Raw genomic sequence first — 16,716 nt, 5'->3', positions numbered from 1 at the left:
CCTCGGGAGGAGTGGAAGAGCTGGATCGGCCTACCTTCATTGTGTGGCAGCAGCTTCAATGAGATGCAGCGGCCTGAAGCGCTCTAGGCAGCAGGGGGTTCAATGAGCTACGGGGCCTGAGTTTAGAAGGCGGCAACGGGTGTCAATGAGCAGTACAGGGATCAAGAGCTGCTGCAGCCGGTGCTCACTAGGCCGCTGGGCCTTCAAAGACAGCAGATGGCCTGTGTGCTCTAAGCTACTCGTTGTCCAGCAGCGCTATGTTCTCTAGGCATTCTGCCTTCAAGGAGCTGCAGCATCATGTACGCTTTGGGCCACCTTTGCTTCCTTTGCAGCGCGGCTTTAAAGTGTCACAGAGGCCTGTGCTGTTTCTGGCTTAAGGGCTAGAAGGGGGTTCAGACCAAAAGTTATCTAGGCAGGCAGGGCTACAAGGAGCTGTTATCGTGTGTGCCCTCCTGGTAGGCTTCAAGGAGCTGCATGGCCTGCGCTGTCCGCCCGGGGCGGGCGATTTCTAGGCGGTAAAGCACTTTAGACAGCAAGGGCTTCAATAAGCTGTAGTGGTTTGTGCTCTCCTGGTCGCAAGGGCTTCAGGGGGCTTCAGCGACCTGAGCTGCCCGGCGGCGGCAGGTGATTTGATTTCTAAGCAGTAATGGATTCAATGAGTAGCAGCTGCCTGTGTTCTCTGTCTGGCTTCAAGGCGCTGTACTGTCTGTGCCCTGGGTCAGCATAGGCGTGAACGAGCTGAACGGCCTGTGCACGATCTTCGAGGAGCCTCAGTGGCCTGGGCTATTTCTGCAGCACCGGCTTGAAGGAGCTGCGTGGTATTCGCCCACTGGGAAGAAAGCGCTTCAAGGAGCTTTAGTAACAATTTTTCTGAACTTTCTGAAAAATCTAAACATAAGAAACCCAAACCTCAGGAAGACATGCTCTGACAGTAGGCAGTTTCCAGGAAAATCTCTTCGGAATCTTCCAGGGATATAATGCACGCATTGGTACCACGTGGCAGGAGGAGAAAAAAGGCAACTGACTCAGGACCACACAAGTGCGTGGATTCTCTGCATTTAATACCTTCCAAGGAGGCCGTAAGGCATGTGATAAGCTCCGCTATCATCTCTTACTGTTGTCTTGGCAGCGCTCTGCTTTCAGGTAGCTTTGGGGATTAGAAAACTACTTTTGGAAGAGAACATTAGGCTATTAAGGTTAGAAGCAATTTCTTGAAATGTGGGGCTGAGGACTCCCTGGAACTCCGTGCCTATACACGCTATCAGTGGCACATTCACTACGAAAATATGATTTTCAAAATATATAGAGTCATTTTCATAATAAATTAAAATACATCTGGTCAAAGAATTGCATACACAAATGGCACAGGAGAGTTCTGACTCCGCTGCACAGTGAGCCTTTTGACCACCACACTCATTTTTTATTTCTATTCAAAAATATGCTAGACGACATAACAGTTTATAAAAAACAATGCTTTATTAATGCCACTCTTGAAATAATGATCCTACATGCAGTCCAATTTTATTTAAATGAATTATCCCAATATAAACGTTGTTACTAGAAAAGAGGTGAACAAAAATGCAGTTGACTATAATACATTTAAAATAAAGGTCTCACTCCCTCTCCTCTTGTATAAATAAGTGAACTCAATATTAATAATGTTAAAAAGTCTCTTATTTTTTAGTTTAATCGTTGTCAATCTAAGATAAAAGAAAACTTCTTGGTACATCTTAAAAAGTGTTCCTTATACGAGGCAAACTCCCATTTTTTTTAGCAACCTAGATTCCAAATTCATCCTTCACAACCATAGGGACCATGCACAAGCTTTTCACGAAACCCAGATTTTTACCCTCTCCACTAGGGCATCCATAGCAGTGTTCACATTGGCGCAAGCTTTAGCAGAGCAGCTCCTTACTCCTGTATGAAACCCTAGCAGGTAGGCAGGCAAGACTGGAGTGCCATGGCCCACCTTGTCCCCTGTGGCTCTCCCCATGAACTAGGATGCCAGGTAGTAGCAGGTCAGTTCAAAAGTGCTCGAATCTGCCACAAGCTTGTGCTTGCAAAAAGCCTAAGGAAATACACAACACCACTCCTACGCACTCCACATTGCTGATGGATCCGCCCACTATGCCCGACTGGGCCTTGGAGGCAGCATTTAGCTGGAAGTACCTCAACAAACCTAAATCGGGGCACGTTATATGAACCTGGGATTTCCAAACTATCAAACATGTAAAATCAGCAATTTAAAAACATTTTGTTAAAGAAATGAACACTTTTAATGGGTTTTAAGCAATCACCATTTAAAGACAGTTTTCTTTACAAAGCACCACTTTTAATATAGCCTACACTCCCTAGAAACATTGACTGTTGCATTTGGCAGTTTGAATTGCTCATGCCAGAGACCTAAGCGAGGGCACTTTAAAGATAGGCCCCTCCCCCTTCAAGTTCCACTCGTTTTCCCATAGTACAGCTATGCCCTCAAGCCCCGGTAACTGCTACTGTTTATCGGATGAACTGGCAAGACTCACATGGACTCGGGAACGTCTTTCACTGACGTTCAACTGAGACTGGCAAACTGAACCCTGCGTCCGCAGATTATGAAAATGGGCTGGGATTTTGGTTGGAATTAAAATAAAATTAGGCATTTCTCTGACTGTGTGCATTCTGGCAATACATATGTTGCTACTAGGGTTCTGGTTGTGGAGCGGATGAGGAGGGGCATTACTAAGGGGTACCAGCGACTTACTCAAGCTTACAATTATCTACTATTGGCACTAACCGAACAGTGAAAGGAACAGAAAGTAAACCGGGTTTAAAGAGATCGCCTTATTGTCTATAATTTACATTCCTCGCTCTCTCCCCATCTTCTCGACCGTGATAAGGGGACAGGTGAAGAGAAAAGGTTGGTACAAAGGCAATCCTGCGATGTCTTCAGGGGACTCAAAAGCAAGCTGGATGTTAAGTGAGTCAGGAATGTAGTAATAAATCGCTTTATTATCACGAAAGGACATCTGCCAGTAACAAAGACTGCTTCCCAACTACCCCAGAACTATACGGCACGGACTCGGGACTCTAGAACATTAATAGAGTAGGACGAGTCCGTGCCTATATTAAATAAATAATACTCTTACAATGGAACATAACACTGGATGTCACTTCCGCTGTTCCGCAGTTCCAGATATTTTACTGAATCGAATTTCATTGGGTAACAAGGGGGAGGATTTCACAGGATTATTCTGTGTTCTGATGTAGATTTAATCCAGAAAGGAGCGTTCAATATATTGCTGTTCCCTCCATCTACCGGGTCTGGTGTAACCGCTTTTACATTTGTTAACATTACCGCTGATTTCCGTGACAAAGGCCGCCGGCCGCTGTCCTGCCGCATTTTAAACCCAGATAAGGCAGCGTTTGATGTGAAGGTGCTCTGGCTGGGGTTGTGATAGGGCAGGTGCGAGGGTGAAAAAGGGCCACGGACAGTGGGCGGGCGGGAGGGAGGAGGCACGGAGAGTGGGCGGGCGGGAGGGAGAAGGCACGGACAATGGGACGGCGAGAGGGAGGGTGTGGGGGGCGGGACTTAAAAAAACACACAGAAACGCCCCCGAATCGCGTCAAGGCGGGCCCTGAACTGAGTGACGCTCCTCTCCTCCAATGGCTGGCCAGCATTTACGAGGCCAGCCACTGGAGAAGAGGGGCGTGTTCAGGACCCCATACTACACACATAAGATTTCGGCTCTGCCCACTGCTTACGCAGTGCGACGGTAGCCTCAACCTAAAAAGCTGCATGAGGCAAAATCAAGAATGTGCTACCTTGGTGTTACACAGCAGAGGCGGCTAGGCAGCCTTGGTTCTCAACAGCCCTCGTGGTGTGCTTCTATGAAAACCTTTCAACCCCAGCTCTTTTTATTAATTTTTTTACAAATTAAACACCTGATGGAGAGGTAACACTGCTCAAATAAATGTGAAAATCGCGATTTTCACTCAAAAGACCGAATGTGCAGAATTTTGTAACCTTCACATTTTTTAAAAGTTTTTTGTAACAAATTGCGAAAAATTCACTGGGGCATATTTAGAAATGACGCAAAAGTGGGGCAGGGGCTTGTAAATAAGCCCCTCTATCCTTAACGTTGTACGTGTGCAATTTGTTCAAAGACACTGCCATAGATGTCCATACAATTGACAATGGCTGATTGACTCAAGAATCACTGGGGTTTGTAACAATTTCTAAGCTGATATGGTTATGACTAATACCGCTGGTGGCTCAGGAGCTTATTGTGTGTGTCATCTGTTCCAGAGTTGTGATGAGTTTGCCTTGTGCTCAGGTGGAGATTCTGTGCAGGATGAGAATTGGACTGATCTGTGCAGCGCCGCACGAGGCTTTACTATTGAGGGTGGTGCATGGCTCAACTATAATAGCAGGCTACATTTACAAAACAATAATGGATGTGTCCAAAGAATGCCTGTGTTGACATTATCAATGCAACGCAGAGTGAGCTACACTGAGGTAAGTGACATCAACACTTGGCAATCCTGCAGGATTTTAGAGCAGTAAGGAAGTGTTATGAGTATTACCACTAGTTAGCTGATACTTTTATTATTATTAATATTTTTACTTTTTACTGTACTCTGGTGAAACCCATGTGCTCTGTGTACTTGGACCTTGCACATTATGAAGCAAACACATTCTAAGGAACAAAGGGGCATATTATCAAGGGGTTTATCTCCGCTTTTTTGGCTTTAAAAGCCAAGAAAGCGGAGATAAAATGATCTCCCTAACACCAGTTAGCGACAGCTAGTAGGAGATAGCGACCATCTTGGGCCCCACTTTGCATGTCAGTGATATTTATCACTAATGACATGCAAAGTGGGCGTGCCAAGCTGTTAGCGACTGGAAACAGTCGCTAACATCGCTATCTCCTATTACCAACTTTTGGAGATATTCGCGCTAAGCGCGAATATCTTCAAAAGCTAACACCTGCCCTGAGCAGTTCTTAGCCATGTTATCCAATGGGAAGTGGATAACATGGCTAAGAGCATTAGCTCGGTAATGCATGAATATCGCTGACTTTTCAGCGATATTCATGCATTGCGGCCGTTTTTTATCGCATTTGCGATAAACCTTGGTAATCTGCGATGAAAATCGCCACAGCCCAGCGGTAAATTTTTGTCTCTAACCAAGCAATAGCGATAATTATCACTATTGCTTGGTAATATGCCCCAAAGCTGTCTCCGAACCAGTGGATCTGGTGGGATCAAGAAATCCACCCATGACATGGAGCAGAGCGGTCTTAGGACCACCGATTCTTTGGCAGGGAAAGACCCAGATATCACCACTTCCGCATCTGGAGACTAAGAAACTCCACGAATAAGTGCATTGTCTCACCACTTCCTTTCCTCCTCTGGCTCTTCGATTGGGTTTGCAAATTGAGCCAGTGACAGGGGTTTGCAGACCGAGAGCCGCTGAAATCGGATTTCCTGCATTGCTCAAGGTGCCAGTTTTAGCTCTCTCCGCTCTGCTGAGTTTGTACCATCACATCATGTGTGTGTTTCCACTCTTGAATCTTCCATTTCATCCCCCGTAAATTCCACCGCATCAGGGAACTCCAGTTTTCTGTCCATAAATATGGGAGGATTGAACAGGGAGATCAGTCAGCCCAACGCTCACTACCTGACCTAGTTCTGCACAGTGATCCATCCCAGACCTAAAGCAGACATGAACCTCTCCCTGGCTGCTGCCTCTCTTCTCCTCCTGGCTGCCTTCTGCTCTGAGGTCCTGACTGCTCCAAGTGAGTCCTGTTCCTGCCATATTTATTTATTTATTTGTTTACTGATTATTTTTAAATAAATAATGTTCTCGTGCATTTCTGCCTCACATCATGTTGGCAAAAGATAGTGCAGTGGGAGGAAGATGGAGCAGAGAAAGAGTGAACTATTTTTTGTTGCGATCTGTGGGTGAAGAACAACTCATGTCAGATGACAGCCAGTTCCAAGTTTACAAACGTTTAGTCTATTTAGCTGAAGCTGGTGATCTAATGTGGCGAAAGCTGCGGAAAGATTTAGAGGTTTTCCTTGACTAAGCTCATAGTGGTCGAGCAACAATCCTGCTCACCCTTCCATCTTCCCTGCCTCCTGAGAAGAAGTGAGGATGCTCCTGCATCAGAAGGTAGCCCTAATGCACTGCTTAATTTGTAAAAGAAAAAAGTGCCAGGGCTCTCCTCAGGAGGCCACTGTAGATTGCACCACACATTTCCCCTACCATGCTGCCTATTATAGTAACAACACCCCTACTAACCATTACACTCATACAAGTGTGACAATTAATACTATTTCAGTCCTCTAAAGCTATAAAGGTTTGGGCAGCAGGTAATAGTCATTTTTAATATAGATTGAATTAATAATAACCTGCTGTTGTGGTCATCTCTAAATAATCCAGACAGTGCCACAATGATGGCAGACTGTCACAAGAGCCGGTGGTGTTGACAATTAAGTGCCAGTGTCCAGCACCTGAAACCACTGGCTCAAATCAAGCACTGCTCGGATGCATACGATGTTAGAACACATACAAGGATGAACCTGTTTACTTGGTTATCAGTAACCCTGGAGCAAAGAAGAACATGACTGTGCTGAGTGTGCCGCAAGGTGTGAGATTGAAGAGCCTTGTCCTGTGCCCATGCAAAAAGCTATTAAAATAAGAGAGTAGGAATTCATGGGTCCACTTCTGGACCGTGGGTGAAGTGGGGTTCAAAGCTAAACCAAGAGAACCGAAAAAAAATATCCCAAGCGGTCAAAAGTACTCCCTGCTCTACCTCTGCCTGTACGAGGAGATCCTAAGGGTGAGAAAGGTGCTTGCTTTTATGCTGCAGAGAAAGCTTGAGATGAAAGGGTCTCTGCCTATATCCTGGTCTTGCAACAAGTGGTCAAATGTCTTCCAAGGCTCACATCCCTTTCCCTTTTCTTTAGCTGGTGCAGATGTCCCGACCTCCTGCTGCTTCTCCTACGCCTCCCGGAAGATCCCACAGAGCCATGTCCAGGATTATTTCTTCACCAGCAGCCAGTGCTCCATGCCAGCAGTGATGTAAGTTCTCTAGGTTTTTGTGCATCATATTTTTTTCTCTCGCTCTGCTCCGCTCTCTCTAGTTAGAGCCAAAGTTGCCACAATGTATTTTACCTGAACCTCCCGGTGAGACATGGTTTAGATGCCCTGACATTTTCCTTTAGAAATGGAAAGCCCTGGAAATACCTGTGTGGTATGAATTATATGCTTCCAAACAGTTTACTGCTTTCACCATCACTTTTGAATTAAGGGATAACCAGGCAACCATACTAACCAAACACTTCACTTTTCCTGAGGTGAACCAGCAATTCAATGTTTTTATGGTATATTACACTTTTCAAGATCAGTGAATTACACTCCACAAACCCCCCCTAACTCAGGACAGAGTTACAAATGCAAACCTCCGCGAGCTCATCAAATCTCAGGATTACATGATCCTTACCTGGTGCATTTACAGCCCTTTATCCAGATTAGATTGGTTTTTACTTGGGTATCAGGGCTCATGTTTGGTGAGATTACTAATACTAGATGCCTCTTTTAAAATAATATTTTGTATATTTGCACAGTCATTTTTGTTTGTTTCGTTATTTTATTTTGCACCAACATGCCTCTGTTCGCTCACTTCAGACAAGAGGATCGCCTTTCACTCTGTCCCCTGCTTGCAGGAAGCCTGGGGCCCCTTGAGCTGGTGCCTCAGAGAGTTCACGGCCGAGGCCAGATGAAGTATCATCCTATCTCAACAGGCCTCCATTTCTATAGTAAACATCCGTCTGCTGCCACCAGGTGGCCAGAATAAAGAGCTGCAGGCGCTCATATTACCCTAAAGCAGATACTCACCACAAAGTCACTTACAAACCAGTGCTCATCAGTCATACTTCAGACACACTCCTCTCTAATCTTAAACATTTCGGGGCTTATTTATGAGCCCTTGCGTCACTTTTGCACAGCCAGTGCGTCACTTTCTGTGACGCACCAGCAGAGTGAAAAAAGCACCTTGTTGCGCCATATTTACAAAGTGACGCATCTAGGTAGATGCATCAAATTGTACACCGCTGCTCCACATTAGACCTGCGCCAGGTACAACGTATGCAGGGGGGGCGTTCCGACACAAGAAAGGGTCGTAGAAGTGATGCCACTTCTAGGACGCAAATGCGTCAATAACTTACGCCTGCCTCATGGCAGGCGTAAGACTGACGCAGGCACATTTAACATAGGACTTGCCCATGTTGAATGACCCATTGCTGGAGTTGCATCACTTTTGTGACACACTCCAGCAATGCATCATTTTTGCGCCTACGGATACTTCAGAAATACTGACGTATCTATAACTCCTTGCAACATGATGCATCATACTGTAAATATGACGCATCATTGGTGTCGCAAGGAAGGCGCAATGGAAAGTGACACCCCGCTGTTTTCGAGCAGCGATGCATCACTTTTCATAAATGAGGCCCTTCCACTGCGCATTGGAGACTCCACAGAGTCCCTGGACTTGTGCAAACCTGCAAGAACAGGATACAGAAAATAAACTGTTGTACAATGTTATCAAATCTGTGGGCTATGACGTCACTGTACAGATCTAGTGAGGGAGGGAAACATCATTAACAACGCGGAAAATACACCGCAATGCTGTTACATCGCGGTCGTTACACGACCACGATGTTACCACGATATGCCATTACAAGGCAAGTCTTTACATCGACTTGCGCTAGATGGCGTGCTAACATTAAAAATAGTGTCGTTTACTATCCCAACACCTTTCCTACTGATAAATGGACTGGAGTTGGAATAGTAAATTACACTTTTCTAATGTTAGCACGCCACCTAGCGCAAGTCGATGTAAAGACTTGCGTTGTAAAGGCATAGCGTGGTAACATGCAGTCATTGTAACCACTGCGATATAACAGCACGCGTTGTAACAGCACGCGTTGTAACATCATACAATCGTGAGGGATAATATGTGTTACCTTGTGAGCTTTGATATCATGGTGGATAGGCCTTAGCAAATGTGTGACAGGCGCCTTCTAGGGCCTGTCGGGCCTTCACATCAGATTTGAAAGATCCCACCATGCCTTGCTTCTTCCCAGAAAGACTCACCCTTAAGACTGAACCTTCCCTGCAACCTGTCGGAGCAGCTGACCCACTCTCACTGGGTTAGTAGAGAGGAGCTGTGGTCTCTCAAGTCTCTCCTAGGCGAAAAGAAAACGTTCTAACGCATATTTGCGACTATGCAGGGAGCGGAGGCCTCTGTAGGGCACCAGGACCCCTCCATAGAAGAGGGCAATGCTCGACAGGACAGTCCTGTGACATTATTTAGTCACAGAGGGGGATCCTGATATGAATAATGAGGTGGGACCGAAGACTCAGCAATGTCCTCTGTTGTCACAGCAGCGAGAAACAAGTTACTGATGCAGTAATCTACGATGCCTCCGCGAGCTGGCACCGAGGATACTGTGGTATTATCTGATGTCATAATGGAGCGGTACTGAGTTCAAAATTATATTCTATGATATCAAAAGGAAGTGCCTGAGTATGCGCTGATGTTCTTTGAGGGGTAGAGCGGTGTCATAGTGTAGTGTTAAGTGATAATATCTGATGTCGTAGAGGTGTGGCACTTTGTATATAATGATATTCTCTGACGTCATGGAGAGTGACACTGAGTATACAATGATACACTTTGAGGCAGTAGCGAGTGGTACTGAGAATGCAGTGATATCCTCTGATGTCATGGTTCGGCAGTGTGGAGGATTAAATGATATCCTCTGATGTCATAGTGGAGTGATACTGAGTGTCGGCGTGGTACTCAGTACACGATATAATCTAATGCAATAATGGAGTGGTACAGAGAATACAGAGACATTATCTCATATAATAGAGATACATTACTGGGGTTACAATAATAATATTTTATGATTCAGGGTATTCTGTAATCCCTATATAAACCCCAGTCTCTAATTTTGTTATAATCGGCGACTTGTGAAACACCCAGTCTCCGTTTCTCAAGAAAAGACTCCGAACTCGACTATTTTAAATTATTACAGTTGAGCTCTGAGATCCAATCCCTCTTGCCAGTCAGCAGCCCAGGTGAAAGGCTGGTCGTGTCACAGAGCATAACTGAAGCATGTTTAAGGCAATGAAAACGGAACGTTGCTTTTTTTCTTCCGCTCTATTTTTCTACCTTACAATGGCAAGCAAAGAGAACATGTTTATTTTTGTAGTCTTTAGATGGAGAAAAGGTTGAATCTTTCTTTATATTTCCACACATTCCGAGCTACTACAGCTTTTTTTTTTTTAAATTGACCTGTACTGAACTTTTTCTAACATCTGTTTGCAACAAATATCTAACAGGTTTTTGATATGTTTAATTTTGCACTTGAGGTTTTAGTTGTATTCTTCATGTCTGAAAACAGAACTCACTTTCATATGAAAGAGCTACACACAAAGGATTTAAGTTGTTTGTGGGAAAGGTGATGGGTAGTACATGTATTATATGGAATAAAGTACACCCTGGCATTCATTACAAGAATATTGCAAGACATCTCGGCGTTCCATAACCTTATAAAGCAAGTAAGCCTTTGGCCTTGTTCCAATGTATGTTTATGGAATTCCTTGTAACTTGCAAAATCCTTATAATGTACAGCAGTGGGTATGTTATTCCTTATATCTTATGTCGCAGTGTGGTAATGGGGGTATTATGATTTTATCTGAGGCTATAGTGCAATGGTACTCAGTATACAATGGTATTTTCTGATGTCCTAGTGGTGTGATGCTGAATATACTATGAGATAACTTGCTGCAATAATGGAGTGATACAGAGGATACAGTCATATTATCTGGTATTATTGTGGAGTGTTGCTGAGGATACAATGATACCTAATGTCATAGTGGAGTGGTAGTTGGGGTTCTGCGATATTCCCTGATGCAATAGTGGAGTAGTACTCTGAGTACAGTGATATTATGTGATGTCATAGTGGGCTAGTACTGAGAATTAAGTAGTATTCTCAGAGATTATATGATGGTCAGATTAAGGCTATTGTCTGAACTCCTGACATATTTTTGTTTTTTTATTTTGTGCGGCCATTTCACATAACTCTTGTTCTTACCCCTACAGATTCATCACAAGAAGAGGCCGGCAGGTGTGTGCCGACCCAGAAAATACTTGGGTCCAGGACTACGTCAATCACTTGGAACTGAACTGAGATTCTGTGACAGCCTTTGTCAGTGATCATTTACCAGGAGCAGCTTAGGGTGTACCGTACTATGATATATTTAACCATGTGATGACATCACTTCATGCTGGGGAAAAAAACCTCCATGACGTTACTTTCTGCTGAGAACACCAAGATCCAGCTTGCCTGCTGAAATATTATTTCACAATTACCCATTAATAATATGCACATTTGTATATATTGTGTTAGGAACGGAGAATATTTGAGTTTTAAATATGTATACAACGTTTGTGAATATGTCTGCACTTTCAACAGCGGTAAATGTTAATATGTGTAAAGTTAATGCTGTATTTGTGGTAGAACAAAATTGTAATTATATTTAAGATATAAGTATTTATAGATTATTTGTGGCAATCCTTAATATATTTTAATGATGAGCTGACCTCTATTTATATGTGAATACTGTAGTGGGTATTCCAATAAACTGCCAAATCCCACTGTGAATTACATTTCAGGAATATTTTTGGAGGGCTCAAATTCAAAGAATTTTCACTTTTCTCATTTTTGTACCTTGGAGATAATAAATGTTTTTATGCACAGACTTTTGTGTTTCGGTTCATGAAATAATGTTTTTCACATAACATGTCCTCTTCTCCTGCATTCACCCTGACTGCCCATTACCCTGACAATAAGACTTTAGGGATGTCATTTAGATAAGTCTCACTGTCTCTGGGCACTCCTACAGATGATGCACTGGCCCTGCTGCTGCCTGGTGGCAACGCATTAGTGAACCCGTCTGCAGAGGGATATCATAGTGTTCATGGGACCCTCTTTTTTCCATTTCAATGGGCGCCTTTGGGAGGAACACTAACTGTGCACTACCTCTTTGCGTCACCCATATGGCTTCTTTTCCTCTTCACCCATGTGTATAATACAGCACTAGCACAGAGGCAAAGTGTTCAATACCTTCAAGATACATGTAAACAATCATATTCATGATGAGTAGTCTAGAACATTATATGCAGATTTGCATTTACACTTTTTAAAGTGAGATAGGTATCTTTGTCACAAATTTAAGCCGTAAATCTGACACAGTATATTATAAGAAGTTTGTTATGTATGTCAGTGAATTAACACTGATTAAATGTCATTCATTGAAACTAAGCGAAAACACCGAGGCCAATCAACATAACTGTTGTAAAACAACAAAAACAAAACTCACATGGCTCGGTTGATACCCAGCGATACTCGGCATGAATGAGGCCGCCATTTTGAAATATCAACATGTTCTTAAAAGGAGCAACTATTAGTAAGTAGTACATTCAACACATGTTTATTTCTGAATATTTGCTGTGTAAATTAATATTTAATACTGTTGCTCATGTAGCGCTCCTCGATGTAAATGGCCCTCAGTTTCGTACACAATCTATAACTGAACATGTCTCATGTAGGTAAAGCTTGCTTAATTGATACAAGCCTCATAACGGATAAAAAACGATTGGAAAACCATCCCAATAAAAAAACTAAGACTAATGATATTTAATCTTCAGATGCCTCAAAAAACCTATTTGGCCCAGTGGGCAATAACTGAAGTATCCACAATACTATGCTGGGGATACATTCTACTTGACTCGCATGTTCCGCATTCTGGTTTAATGTGAATGACCTGAATGAAAGCAAAAGAAACACTGTTAAAACCATGGGTTAAAAACTACACACTCAAGAAGCAACTAGAGAAAGAAGCAGTTGTCTGAATCATGAAAATCAAGAAAGTCAAGAAAATCAATCTCCCAAATATACTGTTGATTCCTCCACAAAGTTAAGACCCCTTGGAGCTAAATTATCAAAATCAATGATATACCTTGATTCTAGTCTCAATAATGTTTTTCTCCCTATTGCCCCCTCTGATCTCAATCTCAATTGATCAGACCTCTAATAAGTCACACTTTTGGTACTGTGCTTTTGCAAAATGTCTGGCAAATGGGTAGTGTTGATTTGTATGACGTATTGCCCTCAGGTGTTTAAGGCAACATTTGTTTGCTTTGTGGCGCATACTCCCTGTATATAATTTGCCACAAAGACAAATTAAACTATATAAGCTGGACTCAGTGTTAAAAGGTAAGACTTTCCTAATTTGGAACTTCCTAGAAGTATTAGGAATCAAAAACATTGCAGCTATTTTGACATGTTTTGCATTTTCTGCAACAAAAGAAACCACATTCAGTTAGCAGGCGCCTCTCAGGATTATTTGCAGTGATCATGTTCTGAGTAAGACTGTCCTGCTAAATGTGATTTGAGGAAAGGCTCCATCATATTTGTTGAGAATCTCATCTGTGTTTAGTACAGGCGAATATTTATTGAAAGTTCAGCTCACTATGTGTGATTGATTAGAGTATGTTGCAATGAATCTTATGTTTTCAGACCTATTCTTTTGTTCTACATTGGCTGACAATGAGAAGTTTTGTGGTGAATATTTAAGGGGAGTGCAAAGAAAAAAGAGGGGTCCAAAACAGGTTTTCCCACCAATGTATCGTTTAGCACGTTTGTGGCACATAATACTACTGTACTTTCAGAGTATACAGTTGTCGGACTTGGCCCTTTTTGCAGGGTCATCGCAGAACCTTTTGCCTTCCTCCTGCATTTTTTCTGACCAGTTGTTGGTGGTTTTAGGACTCTGGGCACTTTATCACTGCTGATCAGTGCTAAAGTGCATGTCCTCTGTATGGACACGAGAGGGAGAGCAAGAAAACACATGAACTCTCAAGAAAGAATGATAACAAATGTAGTTCCCTTAATTTGAGCAGTAGAAGAATACAAGTTATCCAATCAAAAGGACCATTAAGTAGCAAGCAAAGAGAGTAACAAGAAAGGCAACCAATGATAAGCAGTGGATGGGATTTAAGTCAAATGTTCATTTTTGGTATGGTCCACAAGAGGTCTTTTGCAAACACACACCTAAAATATGTCTGGTAACAAGCAATACACGTAAAAAATAACATGATTGAAGACAGTTTTACTTTTTATAAGTCACATATCATTCCCACATTTGAATGTATAACTGAGCTTACAAACTGCTTAAACTGACAGAGTTCTGTGACTTGGAAGTTACTTTGCAAATGGGCTTCACAGAATGACATGTGCTGAGTCTATGATGTTTCTTTCCTAGATTTGCACCTCTTTAAGTCTGGGAAGAATTAATGGCATGCATTTAAGATATCCAAAGATTAGCACAGATAAAAGCTGACACTGGGATAAAAATCTGAAGGTCACATGACATTAAGTGATGCAATACTAAACCTGGGCGAAGTTCACGGAGTTCCGATATGCAGAACTACGAAAAGTGCAAAAATAACTCAGTCGCACAATGCGGAGCTCCGCTAGTGGCTCAGTGAGTTGGAAAAAATGGAGTTCGCTGTAATTTTCAGCACCGGGTGTTTATCCATGCTGTGAAATTATCACGAACTGCACCATTCGCAGCACAAGTGGAAGCTGCTTTCTCAATGCGAATAAATGAAAAATACAACCGCCTGTGTTGAGAAATCTTGCCGGGAGGTTGATTTCACTCGCTCGCTTGCCAACTTGACATTGCCGAGCGCAAATGAGGAAAAATCTCGTCGGGGGTGGATTTTCCTCGCTCACGCTCCCCAACTTGCGAGCAAAGAAAAAAGCTTTTTCAGAACTCAGCGAGCTCCGCATAATGCAGAGTGTGGAAAACTCTGCAAACTCCACGAGGGGAGCGGGGTTCACCTCCCAGGCTTATGGAATACACTTGATAGAGATCGCAGGTCACCCGGCCACTAATTTTCACCATACACGTACCAGGCCCATATTTTTCCAATTTATCACATACATTAATGGGGTGACCTAACAACTCTACTACCAGTAACCCTGGGTCCTTCCTAATTATTTCTATTGTACCCGACATACCAATCCACCGTTACGGGTACCTAAGATCCACAATGGATCAGGGAGCTAGCTGTAAAAGAAAAGCAGGCAAAATACCCAACCCAACTTGTTTCTAATTTGCATTAAATGATCACAGACAACTGGGAAGTTTTAAAAGTTTATCTAAGAATCAGATTCGGAAATCATCAAGTTTACAGTTAAAAGGCAGTCAATAATCAAGATAACAAAAAGAACATAACCATAGAGGAACAGTGTCAGAGAAATCATTTATGAGTCTATAAGAAAATTATAACAATGCGATCTACTAAGTGGATTTTAGAAATTTGGATCACGAACTAGACTTTACTGGTTTGGAAAAATACTGCAAGGTAAGGATTTGAAATCCTATACAATCTATGGGTGGGGGAAAAAAATGGAACACGCTATAGTTCTAGCATCATTACGTAAATCAGATTTCAGGAGAAATTTATATACCACAGTTATGTTTCATAAACAGCATGGAGAGAATGTATCCTAAAAGGTAGGGAAACATAGGAACATACTAAGGAAAATATACTGTATGACTTTATAATAGGTTGCGGAAAGCATGGAAAATTAACATATGCAAAGAAATGTCTTTATTAAAGCAAAGACAGGAAATAGAAGGTGCAGTATAGAGTTTTCGCACTATATTTACCTAGAAAGGTGTGCAGACCAACCCTGGCCACGGATCAGTCAAGGCCAGGAAATACCCCAAGGAAGGACAGTCATCTATGGGACAGCAGGTGCAGATTGGACACCCCAGGACAGGACAGGAAAACCAGATTAGGATCAAGACGGGACCACCAAGGCACGACCAGCACCCGCAGTTTGGAAGCAACGCCTGCGCTCCACCCTCTCTGCAGCTATCAGTCAGAACCCCGATTGGGTTAGCGAACTCCCCAGCAAAGTGCTCCGCCAGCACTTAAGGTTTAGTAAAACCTTAGAGTCTATGGTCAAATTCTGACAGAGTGCTCCGCAGCGCTCTGTATTCAGTCACCTATTGAGTGCGTTGGGTCAGTGACAGGTCAGCTATTCAGACAAGTCGGACAAATTCTCTAGCTAAACCTAGGCTAGTTATACTGTTTTCGGGTCAGTGTACCACCCCCCAAATGTTGCAAAGTGTCAGAATCTGCAATTTCGATTGGTCCCCAAGTAGGAAAGGTCAACACACCAATCAGAACAAACTTCTACAAGCTTGTATTTGCGTGTTATGGAACCGCCTAGCAGATTTGGGGTTCCCATGACCTATTCTGCAGAATACAATAAGAAATTATACAAATGTATCTAACACAGAACATTTTAGTTTCTCCGGCTGGGTGAAGGTGCATCTTCCCAGGCACGTCTTGGCTGCCACTTCTGGTTGGCAGTCATTCAATGCCACTGGCCGGGTTTCTGACATGCGTGGTACGGTACTCCAGTATGGACTCTTGTACATCCCATCAACCCTCCATACCGCGGTACATGAAAAATAATCGAAAACAAATTAAAACATAGAAATAAATGATTTTACTACATATCATGAGTAGCTACTTTATATTTCTTACCATAAAAATATACTATGCCGTTATG

The 16,716-nt window shown here is 42.9% G+C and overlaps 1 protein-coding gene across 1 annotated transcript; it reads left to right on the top strand.

Moving 5' to 3' along the window:
- Positions 1–5,457: 5,457 nt before the first annotated feature.
- Positions 5,458–11,717, top strand: LOC144824472 (C-C motif chemokine 4-like). Its single transcript, XM_078683562.1, has 3 exons — positions 5,458–5,783; positions 6,958–7,072; positions 11,163–11,717. Exons 1-3 carry the CDS (start codon positions 5,711–5,713, stop codon positions 11,248–11,250), a joined length of 276 nt encoding a protein of 91 aa, XP_078539688.1. The 5' UTR covers positions 5,458–5,710; the 3' UTR covers positions 11,251–11,717.
- The last annotated feature ends 4,999 nt before the right edge of the window (positions 11,718–16,716 follow it).

The sequence above is a fragment of the Lissotriton helveticus genome, chromosome 3_1 (genome assembly GCF_964261635.1).
Source record: "Lissotriton helveticus chromosome 3_1, aLisHel1.1, whole genome shotgun sequence".
Lineage (NCBI taxonomy): Eukaryota > Metazoa > Chordata > Amphibia > Caudata > Salamandridae > Lissotriton > Lissotriton helveticus.
Note: the sequence above shows the minus strand (reverse complement) of the source record. Positions and strands in the feature narration are given on the sequence as shown.